The 18,615-nt window shown below is 40.6% G+C and overlaps 1 protein-coding gene across 4 annotated transcripts; it reads right to left on the reverse strand.

Annotated features, from left to right (window-relative positions):
- Positions 1-10,467: 10,467 nt before the first annotated feature.
- On the reverse strand, positions 10,468-17,952 carry ZIM2 (zinc finger imprinted 2). 4 transcript variants are annotated; one of them, XM_081217372.1, is made up of 7 exons: positions 17,849-17,952; positions 17,508-17,611; positions 16,815-16,862; positions 15,177-15,303; positions 14,889-14,981; positions 13,323-13,417; positions 10,468-11,825 (listed from the first exon to the last, which is right to left on the reverse strand). In XM_081217372.1, exons 1-7 carry the CDS (start codon positions 17,907-17,909, stop codon positions 11,820-11,822), a joined length of 534 nt encoding a protein of 177 aa, XP_081073498.1. In that variant the 5' UTR covers positions 17,910-17,952; the 3' UTR covers positions 10,468-11,819. The 4 variants fall into 4 exon arrangements, with proteins under 4 accessions (XP_081073498.1, XP_081073497.1, XP_081073495.1 ...); XM_081217371.1 differs by having other exon boundaries at positions 10,468-12,187; XM_081217369.1 differs by having other exon boundaries at positions 10,468-13,417.
- Between the last annotated feature and the right edge of the window lie 663 nt (positions 17,953-18,615).

Raw genomic sequence — 18,615 nt, forward strand, 5'->3', positions numbered from 1 at the left:
TCAGCCTTCAGATCACGGTTCAAGCATTACTTCCTTATCACCCCCTGCTGGCCAACTTAGGCCATTTTTCCTATACTCTCATCACTCTCATTTCTTCAAAATATGCATTGCAATTTTAATTATTGTGTAATCATTTGTTTAAAATTTGTCCCCGACACTAGAATGAAAGCTGCATGAAGATAGACATTACTTTGGCTTGTTTACTGTGGTGCTGATAAATCAACTCTCTGGGAAAAAAAAATAGCATTTGCCAATTTCCATGGTGTAAACAATCTTACCACAGCTAATGCCAAGCTACTGATAGCTTAATGACTGATTGGCAACATTCTTGTTTAACAATTAGCTCTTGTGAGCTGGTACTAGCGTGCTCCAGCACACAGTTGACCCAGACCAGACTCTCTGTACATAATAGAAGCTCAGTAAACAATTGGTTAGTGAATGGGTAGACAGTCATTGAATCACATTGAATGGACATGTAGCAAGTACTTCAGACTTCACACATCTACAAAGAGCTCTTCATTTATCCTCCACACCCGCATCTTCCCCAGTTTTCACCCCACTTAGTGGCATTGTCACCCATGAATCAGGACAGAATCCTAGAAGGCATACCGTATGGTCAGGCCACTCAAGGTGGCTGTTTTCTTGCTCTCTCTACATCCCTGCTGGACCAGTGCCTTCATCACCTACACTCACACACATGACTGACTTTCCTACACTTGCCCCAAGCCCCAGCTGATGATTGTTTTTATCAAAGGGGCCGTGAGGGGCGTGCTCCTCTGCTGGTTTCCCTGGTAACCAATGAGCCCACCTGATAATTCCCCCATAACTGGCAATCTCCCCTTCCTCGCCAGGGAGTGAAGACGCCATATCCTGTCCGCTGTCTGCCACACACGGTGCAGTGTTGCTTCAGACGTGTAAGCGCCCCAACCCATTAAACCACTGATGTCTCTGTTGCTGACTCCGGGCTGTTTCTTCGGTCTTGAGGCCGGGCAAGTTCAGGCCTTGTAGGCCTGTGGGGTGCAGCCCAACAACTGGCAGAACCAGCCAGCAGACCGAGGAAACTCCTGTGAGCACCAAGATGTCGGGAAATACAGGATGGGAAATGGAAAGTTGTGGGGGCCGTCCGCTCACATGTGGGGCCCAAAGGTTCCAGGGGTGATCCCAAATGTTGCAGGGGAAATCCCGGGGTGGCTGTCCACTAGTATGTGGGGCCCTGTGGTGGCTGTTGATAAAAGAAATGTTCACACATTGAGATACAGGGAAGTCATTCAGGCTTATACCTGAGTTAACTCGAATGTTACGCTACTTAAAATAGCCTGTTTGTGGCCTGTCATATATACGATGTACATCTGCTTTAATTATTTAAAGGCACACTGACCAGAAGTAAAGAATGTCCATGTTAAAAATAAACATTAAGTGCCTCTCTTCCTTGTCCTCCTTTGATGATAAAGACTCCCTTCCCAGGTGCCAAGACTATACTGACTTGCTGTGTATGTGCTGATCTGTTTTGGTTTTTTTTTTTGAAACATTGAAGAAATATAACCCTGATTTAATGTTCTTTGTTCTGACAACATATAAAACTGTACTGAAAACTGGAGCAGCTTCTCAAGAGTAATCTGGGAAGATGGCTTTCAGGTTAGCCCTCAGTTTGGCTTATAAAAATAAAAACTCTTTTCTATAATAAATAAAATTTTTCTATTCTTTTATAGATTATTATTTTCATTAACATTGCTTTGGTATAGTCAGCAGGATATCAGAAGAACCCACCTGAGGTCACCTGGAATCTACTTTAGACCATGCTTGTAACAAGCATGGGCCCCTTGAGCCCCTCTGGCTTCACAGCACCCTTCAGGTGATTTGGTGAGTTTTTCCTGATACCTGGATCTCCTTATATTAAGTGATGGTCCACGACTTTTATTTGAGCTGTTATCTTAAGACTTGGAGTCTTAAGAGGGTGCCGGTATGTTTCCTAGGCAGAGGACCTGGGGGAAGTTCCAGGCAGGAAGGCCTGGAAGGAATTTTGCAGTGAACTGGGTTGGCCGACTTTTTAAATGTGGCTTAAAATCGGAAATTTAAATTTAGATTTGCACTTTATAGTAAACTGAAACTAAAAGAAAGCAGGAGATTGTGCTTCTAAAGCTCCCAGGTCCTGGACAGGCAGCCACCCACTGGAGCTCCGGCTGGCTTCTACAATTGGTACGGAGCCAATACTTACAGATATTTACCTAATCCTAAATTGGCCAAGATGAAATTTTTTTTGACATTCCAAAACTAATTTTGCATGCACAGTTAAACACAGCTGGCTTGATAAAACATCTTCTCAAAATTCTGACCCTCAGAAAGAAAAGTACTCCTAGGAGAAGGCTTGAAGTTATAACTCTTATCATGTCCTTGAAATGCAAACACAGCCCACGCTGCCTGAGACTACAGCCTTGGCTCAATTCGTAGAAACTAAAACCTTAAGAAAAATGGACTTTTAAAACTCAAGCAGGAAAACTATGAGATCTGTGTCTATCTGGATGTATGTATGTTTGTGTATGTTATAAATGTGATCTGTTTCTACCTACAGATGATATTATCAATATGAATTTGTAAAAGAGTTCTATTGACTTAAAAGTAAGCACTTACAAATTAGATATTTTTAAATGTAACAAAAAAGTAATCCAAATGTTTAAAGGATCATGTGATATAGAATTACTCTTTAATAAATGAAAACAAGCCTAAGCTGTTGCTTTGATTAATACAGACATGTCTTTAGGGTCATCAGCATTAAGTATTAATACGTTAATTGTTCCTAGGTTTACTAAAAGTCAATAAGTTCATGTTATCTTTGTTACAAAATTTGTCAGCAAGAAAATTAACTTGGTATGGTGATATTTTCATAGGTAATGAAATAGAGATCAATGGGATTAAAATTTTTACATGAATTCTTTAAAAATGATTGTTTTATGGTATGTCTACCTAAAATCAATTTCTCCAGATGTTTGATAACTTGAAACTTTAGAGTTTTCCTAAATAAATTAAATGATGGGAATTCACTGAACATCCAGATCATTTCCAGTTAGGATAAAAATACTGAAACATTCATTGCTAAACATGTCTAAATTTACCTACTTTGTCGTCTTTAGAGAAACACTAAAGATTTTGGGTTTATTAAACACATATCTTATACCATATTAAAAAGAGAAATTATGGGGGGGGGACTTCCCTGGCAGTCCAGTGGTTAGGACTCCATGCTTCCACTTCAGGGGGAGTGGATTCGATCCCTAGTTGGGGAACTAAGATCCTGCAAGCTGCGTGGTGCAGCCAAAAAACAAACAAACAACCAAAAAAGCCCCACAAAAAAACAAAAAAAAAAACCCAAACCAAAACAAAACACAAAAACCAAAACCCACACACCTATAGTCAATGAATCCAAATGGGTCTCTTCACCTGAAAGGCTGAAGTGGGTTGGGTACCATGGCAATGTACCTGTACTTCACCCCTCCTTCAGGGTCCCACCTGGAGGAGACCTGACTATCAGATGGTCTGGGCACCAGCCCTAGATCCAGAGTGGTAGGAGATTCAAAGCTGGGGCCCAGGTGGGCGTATGGCTGACCCTTCTGAGGTGGTGGTATTCATAAGTGTGTGTGTGTGTGTGTGTGTGTGTGCATGTGCATGCACATACTTACTGCTATGCTTCTCTGCATTTTCCTTCAAGAGCATCTGCGGCCCCCAACTGCTGCAAGTGTAGGGTTTGGCTAGCTTGAATGCATGTAGTGGGGCAACAGTGAAGTAACCCCATTTCTGGGATGCTGGCTTTTTGAGAATTATAACAAAAAAGAAAAACTCTACACAAAGAAACCTACAACTGCAACAGTATGTAGGAATAACTAAGGGGAACTTACTTTGCTGGCTGATAAAAGTGCTTGAGTAGATAAAAGAACAATATCATATTCCTGGATGCTAAGTTTAAATGTAACAATGTTAATTCTTCCTAATTCATTTATAAATTCACTTCAGTAATCATCAAAAGGCTGTTTTTGTTAAACAACTTTTCATCTGGAAGAGCAACAAAATTCATTTTCTCATATAAATATAACACACATAAATAAACTTCTTGAAGGCAAAGTGATAGAAAACTCATATGAGGCTATAAAAGTTAAAAAGAATACAGATCTATGATATAATAGGGTGACAAAACAATGAAACAAAGTGGATGATCCAGATACAGAACTGTATTATAAAATATGACTATGTATCATTTACTAAAATTGATGTTGGGGCAATTAACAATGGAGGATAATTTTTATCTTCACATAATACAAAGTAAATTCAATAATAGTTAAAGTATATTTTACAAATAATAAAAACTGCAGAAAAAAATACTAATGCTTAGAGAAGGTTAGATTTTTTGGGTTTAAAAAAGATATCAGAATTGAGCTATATAAAAATTGAAACCTTGTCAAAAAAATAATTCAAAGAAAAGGCCAAACTGGGGAAAACATTTATGGCCAAAGTGAAGACAAATAATATCTTTATTACATAAAGAGACTTCAAATTGATAGGAAGATATTAAAGCCACATAGACAATGCAAAGAGAAGAAATATAATTGCTTAACAAGCTTAGAGGAAAATGTTCAACATCCTTTAAAAACTAAATAAATGCAATTAAAATTAGATGCCCTTTCCCTTATTAAATTAGCAAAGGTGAAAAGTGCTCTTAATACACAATGCTAGCAAGAATGTGTGGAACACACACCATCCAACATGTGTTAATTGCAGCAGTGCAAACTGGTGCTCTTTCAAAGGAAAACTTAAGACATGTGTATCAGGAACCTTAAAACAATTATTTCCCTTCTGACACAGTAATCCCCCATTGGCGAAATCTTACAGAATCCTAAATTTAGAAAAATATTTTAAGTACCAGAATGTTCATTACATTATCATTTACAATTATGAAAAATCACAACTAAATTAAACATTCAACAACAGAGGGAGGGCCACACAGATAAAGCTCTGGGTATACTGTGCAGCTATTAACAAGGTGAAAACGACTGACAAGGGGGTGATAGAGCAGTCTGTAAGGTGTACAACAGGGTGGAAAAAATATGCTACTGCACACATGGAATGATCACAGCTATTTGAAAACTATGAACACCTTACAGCCACATGCGTAAATAGGTGAAAAAGAACAGAGGTACCGTGAGAACTAGATCTTTTCCCCACCACTCCCTAGAGGCAAGCACTTCCATAAATCTGGCAATTATTTTTAAATTATAAGAAGTCAAACCAAAACGTTAATGGTGTTCATGGTGTATTGGGGGCACGAGTGGCAGCAAGGCAGAGGGAGTAGGAGATCTACCTTTCTGTAAAATAGAAATTATTTTTAATGCGCTAAGTATTGCTTTAAAATGAAAAACATGAATCTTTCAGAAATGCATACTTTAAGAAAAGGAAAGTGAGTTCAGGCAAATCAGAAAGAACAAGCACAAAGACACAATAGCTAAAATGGGCAAAAGGCCTAGATTATACACAAAGAACTTTAAAAGCATATGGGGGGCGGGGCTTCCCTGGTGGCGCAGTGGTTAACAATCTGCCTGTCAAGGTAGGGGACACGGGTTAGAGCCCTGGTCCGGGAAGGTCCTACATGCTGCAGTGCAACTAAGCCTGTGCGCTACAACTACTGAGGCTGCGCTCTAGAGCCCACGACCCACATCTACTGAGCCCATGTGCCACAACTACTGAAGCCCGCGTGCCTAGACCCGTGCTCTGCAACAAGAGAAGCCACTGCAATGAGAAGCCCATGTACCGCAATGAAGAGCAGCCCCTGCTCGCCGCAACTAGAGAAAGCCTGCATGCAGCAACGAAGACCCAACGCAGCCAAAAATAAAATATAAATAGATAAATTTATATTAAAAAAACATGGGGGAAGAATTCATTAGTAAGCAAGAAGCACTTTTTTGGTTTATCAAATAGGCAAACTTTTTTGTTGGTTTGTTTTAAGTAATAAATATCCAATGCTGGTAAAATTGTTCAAATGCTTATTTATACCAGGCGTAGCAAAGACATTTCTTTGCATGTACAAACTGCTTAGTTTGTTTTACCTGGGTGGTATGCTGAGAACGATTACAAGCCTGTCTTCAGGTTCAGTGGACCCAGAGAGAGCGTGATTGATTAGCAACACCTGTCACTGACTTAGGAGGGAGACGCTTGCTACACCCCTGGGCCCCCCTTAGTGGGGGATGCGAATGCCCCTCCAGAAACAAATTCAGCACCATCTTCGAGAAACACAGAGATGTTTTTCACGTCTCATCTAGTGGTATCACTTTTTGGAAATCTATCTTAAGAAAGCAACTATAAATAGAATGCTTTATGCTCTGTTAATCAAACCTTTGTATAATTGTCATTTAAAAATTGTCATTACAAAATAGGTGAGAGAAAAAGAACTTCAAATTTGCGATTATATGAAAAACCTTACAGAAAAGCTTACAAGTACAGAGACTACTGAAACATGATAAAATGTGGCTGTGTCTGATGTGCAGCTGTGGTTTACAATCCTGTAGTTTACTAACTGCCACTAAGAAAACTCTTAGAACAGCCACTGGTTGCTGAGTGCCTCCTGTGTACCAGGCGGTGTTCAGCTCTGTTACACAGGTGAGCTCCAGGCCTTTCAACAGTTCCAGGGGGAGGCACTGTTACCTCAGTTCCTAAGAAAATGAGGTTTAATCAGCTTCTAAGGAAGGGGCTGGATTTGGCTTCAGGTCAGCCTGGCTCCAAAGCCCACACTCTCCCTTCCCAGCCAAGGGGCTCTTCTACCAGTGAACACAACTACAATCCTGGGCTTGTCGTGATTGAGAGCATCCTTGGGAAGTTTATTAGCCTTCTTTGCTTTCTGAAATTTTATTTAATATGCTTAATACTGCTTATTTAATGAGGAAAATAAACCTAACAGAACTGTTAAAATGAGGGTTTGAACGAACTATTTCATCTGTGGCTCTTTCCAGGCCTGATGTCAGTCCTGTTACTCCCTAAGATGGGTTCAGAGTGCAAATTCTCCACGGAGAAAGCGAGTGTAGGGGAGAGGTGAATAGTTTAGTTATTCCCAAGAGAAAAAAATCAGCACAACTTTTAGATCTTGAGGGGATGAGGCCAGGAGTGTTTCCAAAGCCTTCAAGATACACATACCTTTTGGCCCAGAAATTCTACTGCTGGGAATTTCCCCTTGGGAAACACAACCATATGCAAGCAAAGACATCACAGCAAATTGCTAAGGGAAATATCAAGACCCAAGAGATAAAGGGGAAGTGTAACTACAGCAGCAATGCACACATAAGAGATAAATTATAGGTGTACAACATAGTGACTCAATATTCTTATACATTATGAAGTGATCACAATACACCCAGTTACCATCTGCCACCATACAAAGTTGTCACAATATTACTGACTATATTCTCTATTTGTACATTACAATCCTCTGACTTATTTTATTTTTGTTTTTTTAAAACATCGTTATTGGAGTATAATTGCTTTACAATGTTGTTAGTTTCTGGTGTATAACAAAGTGAATCAGGTATATGTATACATATATCCTCATATCTCCTCCCTCTTGCATCTCTCTCCCACCCGCCCTATCCCACCCCTCTAGGTGGTCACAAAGCTGATCTCCCTGTGCTATACGGCTGCTTCCCACTAGCTATCTGTTTTACATCTGGTGGTGTATATATGTCCATGCCACTCTCTCACTTCATCCCAGCTTACCCTTCCCCCTCTCCGTGTCCTCAAATCCATTCTCTACATCTGTGTCTTTATTATATGAGGCGATGGGGGCACAGACCAAATAGATGAAAGAGATTAAGAGGTACAAATCTCCAGCTATAAAATAAGTAAGTCAGGACAGGAATAAAGATGCTGACTTACTTATTTTATAGCTGGAAGTTTAGTATCTCTTAATTCCCTTCACCTATTTGGTCTGTCCCCCCATCTCCTCATATAATATAGTATGTTAATTATAACTAAATAAAAATAAATAAATTTTAAAAGGTTTTCAATGGAATAAAAAAAGAGATAAATTACCGTAACCCCAGTTTCCAACCCTAGAAGTCTAGTGAAATTAGGCCACATCTATGCAACCAAGTACCAGGCAGTCCTAAAAGATGAAACTGAGAGATATATTTATGAATATGGGCAGATGTTCATGATATATTAGTATGAAAATTGAAGCCTTTAAAACAATGTTAGGGAGGGAGATGCAAGAGGGAAGAGATATGGGGATATATGTATATGTACAACTGATTCACTTTGTTATAAAGCAGAAACTAACACACCATTGTAAAGCAATTATACTCCAATAAAGATGTTAAAAATAAAATCATTTGAATAAAATTACTTAAGTGAAAAAAACCAATGTTAATGGTATGATTCTATTTCATAAAAATATATTTTATTTAAAAATCTATATAAACCTATACATAGGAAAAAATGTCTGGACAATGTCTACCCCTTTTAGCAGCAAGTCTATTTGAGTTGAGACACGGAAATACAAATAGTCCAAAAAAAAAAACCAAACCCCAGAGATGTATTTTCTAATTTTCTTCAACAGATATGTACTACTTGCATAATCATCAAAGAAAGCTTAAAACGTTTTTTTGTTGTTGTTGTTGTTGTTGTTGTTTTTAGTGGTACATCGGCCTCTCACTGTTGTGGCCTCTCCTGTTGTGGAGCACAGGCTCCAGACGCGCAGGCTCAGTGGCCATGGCTCACGGGCCCAGCCACTCCGCAGCATGTGGGATCCTCCCAGACCGGGGCACGAACCCGTGTCCCCTGCATTGGCAGGCGGACTCTCAACCACTGCGCCACCAGGGAAGCCCCTCCACCACCTCTTAATTCAAGTACCTAAAGACCAGGGTGGAGTAATGGAGGGAGGCACATTGAGAAAAGTCTAGAAGAGGTAATGAAGAAGGAACTAAAGCAGCTGGACCATGAGTGATAGTGAAAATTTTGAAACCTCATTGCCTGTGAATGGTGCAGTGGCTTGGAGAACGACTTTAAAAAGGCTGGACCTTTGGGAGAGCTAAAGCCTGACGGGATATGATATAAAGTACACAAAACCATCTATGAGGTGTTCTTGCCCAAGAAGTTGAAGATGAATCTAATTAAGTCTCCAGAGTTCAGAGCTAACTTCCATTTACAGAAAATATATAGAGGAACAAGCTTAAGGATACCACAGGAAGCAAACAGACACATTTAGAAGGGGGGACATTCCACAGGACAACCGACCCAGTTTCTTCCAGTATTACTTGCATAATCACACAAAGCTTTAAAGAAAAAAAACCAAGAGTGCTAGAATCATGGTTGCCAGGGCTGTAAGGAGGGGGAAAGGGGGAGTTACTGTTTAATGGATACAGAGTTTGAGTTTTGCAAGATGAAAAAAGTCCTGGGGATCTATTGCACAACAATGTGACTCTACTTAACAGTACTGAACTGGACACTTTAAAATGTTTGACACGGTTAATTTTATGTTATGTGTTTCTCACCACAATTAAAAATTTAAGAATTTAAAAATGAGCGCTTCTAAATTAAAAAAAAATTAAACCTGAATATAAGGAGTACCAAGACTGTTACATATATTAGGAATTGGGTGGAGAGGGGAGGGAAATACATTTCTACATTATTCTTGGGGTCACACAAGGCATTAAAAAAGTGAGAGGAGATGGCTTTAGACTGAGAGAGAATCAAGAGGTCAGACAACCAAATGCATGTTTGGATCCAGATTCAAACAAGCCAACTGTTAAAGGACATCTTGAAAATGATTGGGAAAATCTGATTATGGTCTGGGTAAAATCCTTTGAGTTGACTTAAGATTTTCCTTTTTAGGTAGATGTATTGAAGTTTTTTTTAAAAATAGAGATGACACAATTGAAAGAAAGTGTTAAGCAAATAACAAACCAGGTAGAATATAGATTTAGCAAAAATGATGAAGGAAGAAATGAAATGATAGATAAGGGTGTAAGTAAACCTATGACCCCGGGGAAAGCAGCAGATTTCACAAGACAGTGATGAGGTAGAAGCTATCATAAAGGCATGGGGTTTTCCTGGAGGTGAAGGGAGAGAAATTAAGCAGGGTGCAAAAGAAGTGTTCAGAAAAGGATGAGAGGAGCCAACTTGAAAGGACTCCCAGTGGCCAGAGCTGGAACAATCTGAACAAAATAAATAATGGTAGTGTTGGATTACAGCCCACAGAATAAAATAAACATCCATGAATCCATACTGATATAAATAAATTACTGAATAAATAAATAGGGAGGACAATTCTTCCTCAGAGGAGAATTTTAATTACTAAATGTAGAAGGAATGAAGAAAATTGAAGATCACCATTACAATACTACACAGTAAAAATGGCTGTAGGTAACATCCACTTGCTAATTGCTAGAATTTAGTAGGTAAAAGTGTGAGGAGAAACTAGATACTTGCATGGTCTCAAAGTTTCTCCTGCAAGATATTTATTAATTACAAAAAGAAACAAATAAAGGATAATTAACATCATCAACAATAAGACATATTGACATTATGTCCCTTTGCAGTAGTGGTGGCAGAATCGGAAACCAATTTATAGTGGGTTGGAGGGTGGACTGTGGTGAGAGAATAGGACCAGCCAGTGAGGACTGTTTCATCAAGAACTTGGGAAATGAAGAAAAGGGGCTGTGTAGCTCGCACTCATTTGGCTGGTGTAGGTTCATGTTTGTTTTTACTTTCATGATTTTGGAGCTACACATCATAGATCAACCTCAAAAATGGCAGGATGAGAAAAAGCAGGGCAGTAAATAACAATAGCAGCAACCCATCCTTCCAGGCAAGGAGTCAAGTTCTGAGACACCAGGTCCAACTGGTTCTCATGTGTCTTTGTATCTGACCACCATCCAAGTCAATGATGGAAAACTTTTACATTATAGCAATATGGTATAAAAGAAATTTTTAGTGCAATTCAGGGCTCATACTTTTAAAGAGTGAAGTATGCCCAGAAAAGAATTAGGATTTTAGGTGAAGCTGGTCGTGCTGATGATGCCAGTGCCCAAGAAAAGCAGAAATACTGTTTTCAAACAGGATTTTTTAAAAGGAAGGAGAGGGGAAAAAAAGAAAAATACAAAACCCCAAACCTTCAAACAACTACAGAAAACTACAAAAATTCTACTTAATTAGTAGCAGATTTACGATATCCAAGACCAATTATAAGAAAGTGGTTAGCAAAAATATCCTTCCTTGATCAGTGTCTCAAAAATTCATCTAACCCTAAATTGTAAGAGAAATGGCTATCAGAACTTCACCTTAAAAAAGCTTTCTGGGGGCTTCCCTGGTGGCACTGTGGTTGAGAGTCCACCTACTGATGCAGGGGACATGGGTTCGTGCCCTGGTCCGGGAAGATCCCACATGCCGCGGAGCGGCTAGGCCCGTGAGCCATGGCCTGAGCCTGCGCGTTCGAAGCCTGTGCTCCGCAACGGGAGAGGCCACAACAGTGAGAGGCCCGCGTACTGCAAAAAAGAAAAAAAAAAAAAAGCTTTCTGAACCCCTTATACTACAAGTGTCCCCATCTGATTTAATGTGAAATAATGTTGGGATTACTAAAAAGGAAGACAGCTGCAGTCAGTATAGTACTGTGCCTTTTCTTCAGAGGGGATATGGCAGGAATAAAACAAACCTGGGTTGAGCATCAAGATATAAAATAAATATCTCATGGAATCTCAAAAGCCAAACCTAACCAAACCACACTGGGGTTCAGTTCTTGCCCCATCACTTACAACCCAAGTCAAATCAAATGACAACTTGGAGTTTCAAGTTTGCTATACCTGTAAAAATGAAATAAATATCCTCATACTAGGTACAATGCAGCATTCCTTAAAAGATCAAATAATACATTTGGCAATGTTTTGTAAATCAGCAAGTACTGTGTAAACATATTACCAATTAATCTTCAGCTTCGTGGATGAATCAACATAGGTACACCTCAAAAATCTTTTTACCATGCCCTCTGCTGACTCACCCCATGTGGTAAAGATACTGTATGTAAACACTTCTGTAGAAAATTAGGCAACAGAGTTCCTGCCTGGAGCCCAACTACCAGTCACAAGTTTTCTGTCAGGATGTCAAAATCAAGGTTCTCCATTTTATGGATAACACCAAAGAAGGGCAAAATCTATTAGCTTCTTTCCTATGCAACAAAAATATTCTTTATAAGGTTTTTTGCCTGGGTGACTGACACATGTGCTGACTCTCCCTTTGCAAAGATTGTTCTACCCTCTTGCAACCATTCTCTGTTTTCTGACCACACCAAGATGAATTTTCAAGTTGTTAACAAGGTGTGAGGGCTGGTTGAAGACCTTCTCATATTCAGAGCACTCAAAGGGTCTCTCTCCAGGGGAAAGTCAAAAGTGTTGAGAATGTTCTGAGTCAAGGTTTTTCAACAGTAACTGCGCTCAACCGCGTTTCTCTTGAGAATGGAGTTGATAATGTTGAGTGAGGTAGGAGGGTAAGCTGAAACACTTCCCACACAGCTGACACTGGTAAGGCCTCTCTTGAGCATGAATTCTGTAGTGCTGAATGAGATGTGAAGTCCGAATGAAGACTCTGCCACAGTCACAACACTGACAGGCTCTCTCTCCGACATGGTCATGTTTCCGCTGATACCGAATTAAATATGTCTTGTTTCGGGGCAACGCGGGTGGAAGGGCTTTTGCTGCCTCATGGGCTTTGAGATGTTGAAAAAGATGCACATCCTGGATAAAAGCTTTGCCACACTGGAAACATTCATAGTAGTCCTCCTGACTATGAATTCTTATGCAGCCGTTGATATGTGCATGCTGAGTGAAAGACTTTCCACCTTCATTGCATCCAGGGGACTTCTCACATGAATGAGTCTTCTGATGTCTGGTGAGGTGTGGCATGAGGTAGGTTTCTCCACACTGTTTACATTCAAAGGGTTTCTTCCCTGTATGGATCTGCTCGTGTCTCTCACGGGCCAACTGGGTACTAAAGCTTCTTTCACAAAATTCACATCTGTTGTGTTTGTTCTCTTGGACGAAAGGCCTGCTGTCTACCGGCTGGGGACTGGTGCAAATTCCATGAGGAGCGCGTTCCTGGGGATCCTTTCCGAGAAGACCCTCTGACTGTTTAGTAAGATCTAAGCGTCTCTCAAATCGATCACTGTCATGGCTTCTTTCCTGAGCAAGGGTCTTGGGGTCATTCATTTTTACTGGACTCAAAAGTTTCTCCTGGTTGACCTGGTGCAAACCCAATGGATCATCAGGAGAAGACTCTCCGACATAGACGCACCAGAAGTTACCTACCTCCAAATCCTGTCTTTCTTCCCCTGAGGATGATTTTTCTATAGGCAGGCTTTGCTCTGGAGTTAGATCTTTGGTTTCAGGTTTTTTCTCCCAATCTAAAAGCAATGTAAAAGTTCCTCTACTATTTTTACTCAAAGAGACACATCATTATAGTAGAAACAGAAGAAAGAGACCAAACAAAGCAGAACAGTTCTTAAAGAGGTTTGAGAGTTTTCTGGGAACCTAAGGAGAGAATGGGAGGATGGAAAGGACAGTAAGCAAGGAAGGGTGAGGATGAGGCAGAAAAGAGACCATCCAGGAGGACTGAACGTTGACAAAGATGCCAGAGACACAGACAGGAGAACAAGGAGGAAACCAGAGAACGAGCTGGGATTGGGGTTTGTCTGCATGCAGACCATGCTTGGCAAATTATTACTATTCCGAGCAACTAATAGTTGTGGCGATAAAGGGATTCCACTGTCAAGTCAATTTGGGAGATACCATAGGACGCAAGTCAAGCAGCTTTCAATCCTGTAGGACTCTTCAGAACCTTTAATCGGCATCTCAAATTCCAAAGAGGGGAAACATAGTATGCAGCATTTCTCTAACTGATCTCATCATGGAACACTTTTTTCTTTTTTTTTTTTAAAGAACGCCTATTACCATGGTTCTACAGGACCATTAGGGAAACGCTGGAGTAAACAGGTCAACAACCTCTTGCTCAGAATAAAGCAAAAGGATTCTAACTCTTTTCTTGGCTCCCAATCTCTATTCTTACCCCATTCCCTTCAATTCACCATTTATTAAATGCCTATTTTGAGCAGAGCATTATCCAACCAGATGGTCACAATAAGTCTATAAAACGGACCCCAATCAGGCTATAAATGACTACAGGAGAAGAGATGGGGGTGGGGGTTGATTCCATTTAGGAACAGGAAAAACTCAACGGAGGGGATGGCACTAGGGCTCAGCAAGCAGTGAAGGGGGTGGCAAGCTTATAAAACATCCTGAGCAAAGACATTGAACTGTGAAAGTACACAGTCCTGGGGAGCCAGCAACACAGGTTTCTACTTGGAATATCTGTGAGAGATGAGGCTGGGATGTGAGTTTTAGGCCAGATTGGGATGGATTTAAATGTTTTGTTAAAAGTTTGGATTTTCTTTTGAGGGTGGTAAGAAGCTCGTCAAAAGTTTGTGCTTGATAAAGGCAACCCCCTGAGTGGGGCTGGAAAGAGGAGTGGTATCACGCCAAGGTTTTTTGCTTATTTCAGTTAAAGAGGAAAGACCTCTGATTTCTAGCTGCCAGGAGAAAGGCATGAATGAATGCAGGAGTTGGAACACTAGAGAAAAGGGAAACTGGCCTCCCTGGAGCTGCACAGGAGAGGAACTCATGCTGCAGGAAGAGATGAGCTTCAGAGAGGAGATGAAAGAAGTACTGAGTGCACGTGCTGTGGGGAAGCGGCAGGAACCCCTGAGGTGAGAGCACTTACCAACCTTGTCCCTGAGCTGAGAGGCTTTGGGGAACAGCTCCCAGGCTCCTCCTGGCTGACCGGGGTTGTCTTCCCACGATTCCTGTCTCACTACTCACCTTGACATATCACTGTACTGCTGTCTTCCTCCACTGCATGTGACTCCTCCGCTTCCAGCTCTGAGATAATGTCAGGTTTAGGGAACCGGTACCCTGTTGAAGAAGGAGACTCATAACTTGGGAGTTCTGTCCTGTACCCACAGGAACTCCCAGCCTGGGTTATAAAGACGGTGAGATAATAAGGAAAATGCAAATTTAAACAGAAGAAAAATAAAGCCTGTTTCCAATGATTTTGCCACCAGGGACATATGGCAATATCTGGAGACAATTTTGGTCATCACAGCTTACCTAGGGAGACCAGGTTCCTATAATTTTCCAGCATCACTTCCCAGTAGAGTTTCCTCTGAGGAGCAGTAAGGTAGGTTAATTCCTCTGGACTGAAGTCCACAGCCACATCCTTGAAAGTCACCAGCTCCTAAAATACCAGACACACTCCTAAATGATCGAAATCCAGGAATTATCCCAAGGAGGGGGAAAGGTGCCTGATGAGAGGGGACTGACCATGAAGCAGATGTTCAGACCAGCAGAAAGCTTCTAATCCAAGTGTTCTAATCCACTTAGATTATTTCTAGGGACTTAGAAAGATACCTTTCTTTGTCTTATAGTCTGAGAGAAGTGAGAACACTTCTGAGATAGTTCCTGCTGCTAATTTTGACAGATTTGGGTTGTGGGAGAAAAATCCTTTTAAGTCACTTTATAAAGAAAGAAAAATGCAAATAATTAAAAGCTGAGCAGTATACCTCAAGCTCAGGAATCAGAGACTGTTTGATTTAGGTTCTGGGTCTGGTTCTTTCTAACAAGCTTTATGAGAATGGATAGGTTAAGCCTCAGTGACTCATCCATAAAACACAAAGAGCTCATAAATATGAAGAGATATTTAATCTTATTAATAAATAAGAAAATACATTTCAAAATGACAAAGTATGATTTTATACCCATTCAACTGACAAAAATTAAGAAGTCTGACAATACGAAATATTGTCTAAAATGTGGACCCTTGAGGCCTCTTATAAGATGCTAAGGGAAATGTAAATTAGTAAACCACTCTGGACTCAGAAATTCTGTTCCTAGGTATATTTGCTCATGTGTACTTGGAGATAGATATGTTCATAACATCTGTCTTATAACATCCAAAATATGGAAAAGACCCAAACATTCTTTTTTTTTTTTTTTTTGCGGTATGCGGGCCTCTCACTGTTGTGGCCTCTCCCGTTGCGGAGCACAGGCTCCAGACGCGCAGGCTCAGTGGCCATGGCTCACGGGCCTAGCCTCTCCGCGGCATGTGGGATCTTCCCGGACCGGGGCACGAACCCGTGTCCCCTGCATCGGCAGGCGGACTCTCAACCACTGCGCCACCAGGGAAGCCCCAAACATTCATTTATAGTAGAAGAAATAAATATATTATGGTATACTCATACCATGGAATAGTATTCCAGCAATACAAACTAATTAACTACAGTTACATGCAACAATTTTGGTAACCGAAGGGCGAATTTAAAAAGCAGATATTAGAAGACTACATAAGACTACGATACTCATTTTACTAATATATATCTTTTGTGTTTTTACAGAAACATTATGCAGATCAATGAACATATGACTTAAACTAGAGGGCATGTACTGGCTGCCCAGCTCCTATAGAGGGATTTATTTGGCTCACATGTGTTTTTTAAAATTCTTTCTTCAAAATTAATATTAGCTGCCAACACCAAAAAATTTGTATATTTCAAATTATTAACTGGATTTTTGGCTTCTCTTTAAAAAAAAATCAGAAGATCTGGGGATCTGGACCCACATTCTCACACGGTGCCATCAGCTGAAGCCGAGTCATAGCTGCCCCTTAGATGGGGCAGTTGCCCCTTAGATGGGGCAGGTGCCCCATTTGTCATAATCCACCCACTTACATATGGTATTCGTTTATATTACCTCAGTAGTCCCTGTGGGCATCTTCACTTGGGATCCTTGACATGGACACTGTAAGGACAGAGGCCTACTCTCAGGAACAGATCATCTAGGACAGTGTTTCTCAACTTTCCCCCCCCCATCTCTCCCTCAAGGAGCATTTTTAGACAATTTGTTTCCTAATCGTCACCCCCCCTCCCATGAATTATTTTCTGGTTCTAAAGGAAGTGCAGCATATTAATTCCTTCTAGGTTTCAAAACGTGATTTAACAAGAACGTTAAGGAGCAAATTAAAAAAAAAACACCTCACAACAGTATCACGTCCCTGTAATGGCTGCCATTTATTTCATATAAAAAAAGGATCATAATAATAGTACAAACCACATGAGGGTGGTTTTGACTAAACCAAAAGTGGAGATAAAATGGAATACTAAACCATGAAAAATTAATTCAGAAGATAGGAAGAGGGACAATGTTAAAGATATAGTATGTGGGGTGGTGATAAGTGTGACGGAGAAAAATAAAGCAGGGAAGGGGAATACGAAGAGTCAGAAGAACATTTTTTATACAAAAGCCAGGAAAAGGCTCAGTAAGGTAATGTTTATATAAAGACTTTGAGGAAATGAGGATGTGGTTTAATTAGATGGGGAACGTCTGGAAATCAGGAAGGTGAGGCCCCCATATTGGAGAACTAAATCAGAAGAAAGCCCGACTCACCTGAGGTCTAGCAGATGGCATACCGTCAAACATCGTTGTGCCCTTCTTTTGTTGTTCTTCGGTGTTTCTCTTTTCTGCAAGGACAGAGTCCCGAGCAGGGAAACCTAGAAGGGAGCAGAAATGACCATGGAATTGAGTCCAGTCTGGCAGCACCCACAGGCACAGAGAGTAGCCTGCCACCCCCACGCCACCCTGTCCTGCCACAGGAGGGAGCAGCAGTCCTGGACTTCCTATGACAAGAGAAAGACCCCAAGAAATCTTTTCTCAACTCAATATGGCAAGTTCCAGAAAAGAGTTCTGGTTATCTCCCACCTCTAAACTCTTCCATTGCTTCTCAGTACCTTCCAAATAAAGCAGAAGTTCCTCTTTATTTATATCAGTGGTCCTAGCCTCACCATCCATTCAGTCACCAGGGAACCTCAGTTTCCCAGTTGTAACATGAAAATGATAAGACCTCTACTTCTAAGGGCTCCTGTAAGGATTAAACATTATATATGTAAAGCACACAGCATGCATTTTTAAAAAATGGCAAGTCTTATTACTAAGCTTTCCCTACATCTTTTTCACTCACTGATCTAGAATACAACCACCACCTTCCCTACAGAAACTTGAACCTTGAAGGCCTTCCTTGCCTGCAGTCTCTTTCTAAGTGTACCTTTCATTAATCTGTAATTTCTTTCTCATATCCTAGAGAGCTCTTTCCTTTCCCCTGAATTCCAGCTGCATCAAAGGCTGTGCCTTTGGCCAAGTTTAAAACCAACGTGGGACAATATCCCCCATGTCCACTGGAGGCAGTGTAACACCATGATTCAGTGCACAGACGCTGGTGCCAGCCGCCCAGCTGAATCCTGACTGCCAATTACTAACCGTGGGACCAGGGGCCAGTCATTCAACGTTTTTGTGCCTGTCTCCTCATTTATGGAAGGAGGGTAATACCTATTTCAAGGGCTATTAAGAGAAGTAAATGAATATTATAAAATACCTAGAATGTAGTACATTCTAAGTGTCCAACATGTTCACTATTAACATCTTCAAAATTCTTTTAAGGAATGCAGGTGCACAGGACTGATCAGAATCCTTAATTCATGATACATCAGTATTCAGCCAT

Source organism: Mesoplodon bidens, assembly GCF_964165515.1.
Source record: "Mesoplodon bidens genome assembly, chromosome: 18".
Lineage (NCBI taxonomy): Eukaryota > Metazoa > Chordata > Mammalia > Artiodactyla > Ziphiidae > Mesoplodon > Mesoplodon bidens.

What these genes read in the sequence shown, in the direction of transcription:
- ZIM2 (XM_081217369.1), bottom strand. Translation starts at nt 17,909, where the DNA reads ATGGATGGTGAGGCTAGGACCACTGATATAAATAAAGAGGAACTTCTG. An exon ending in ACTTCTGCTTTATTTGGAAG is followed by an intron (nt 17,612 to 17,848) that starts GTACTGAGAAGC and finishes GCTCCCTTCTAG; the next exon opens with GTTTCCCTGCTCGGGACTCT. An exon ending in TAGGAACCTGGTCTCCCTAG is followed by an intron (nt 14,982 to 15,176) that starts GTAAGCTGTGAT and finishes CTTCTTCAACAG; the next exon opens with GGTACCGGTTCCCTAAACCT.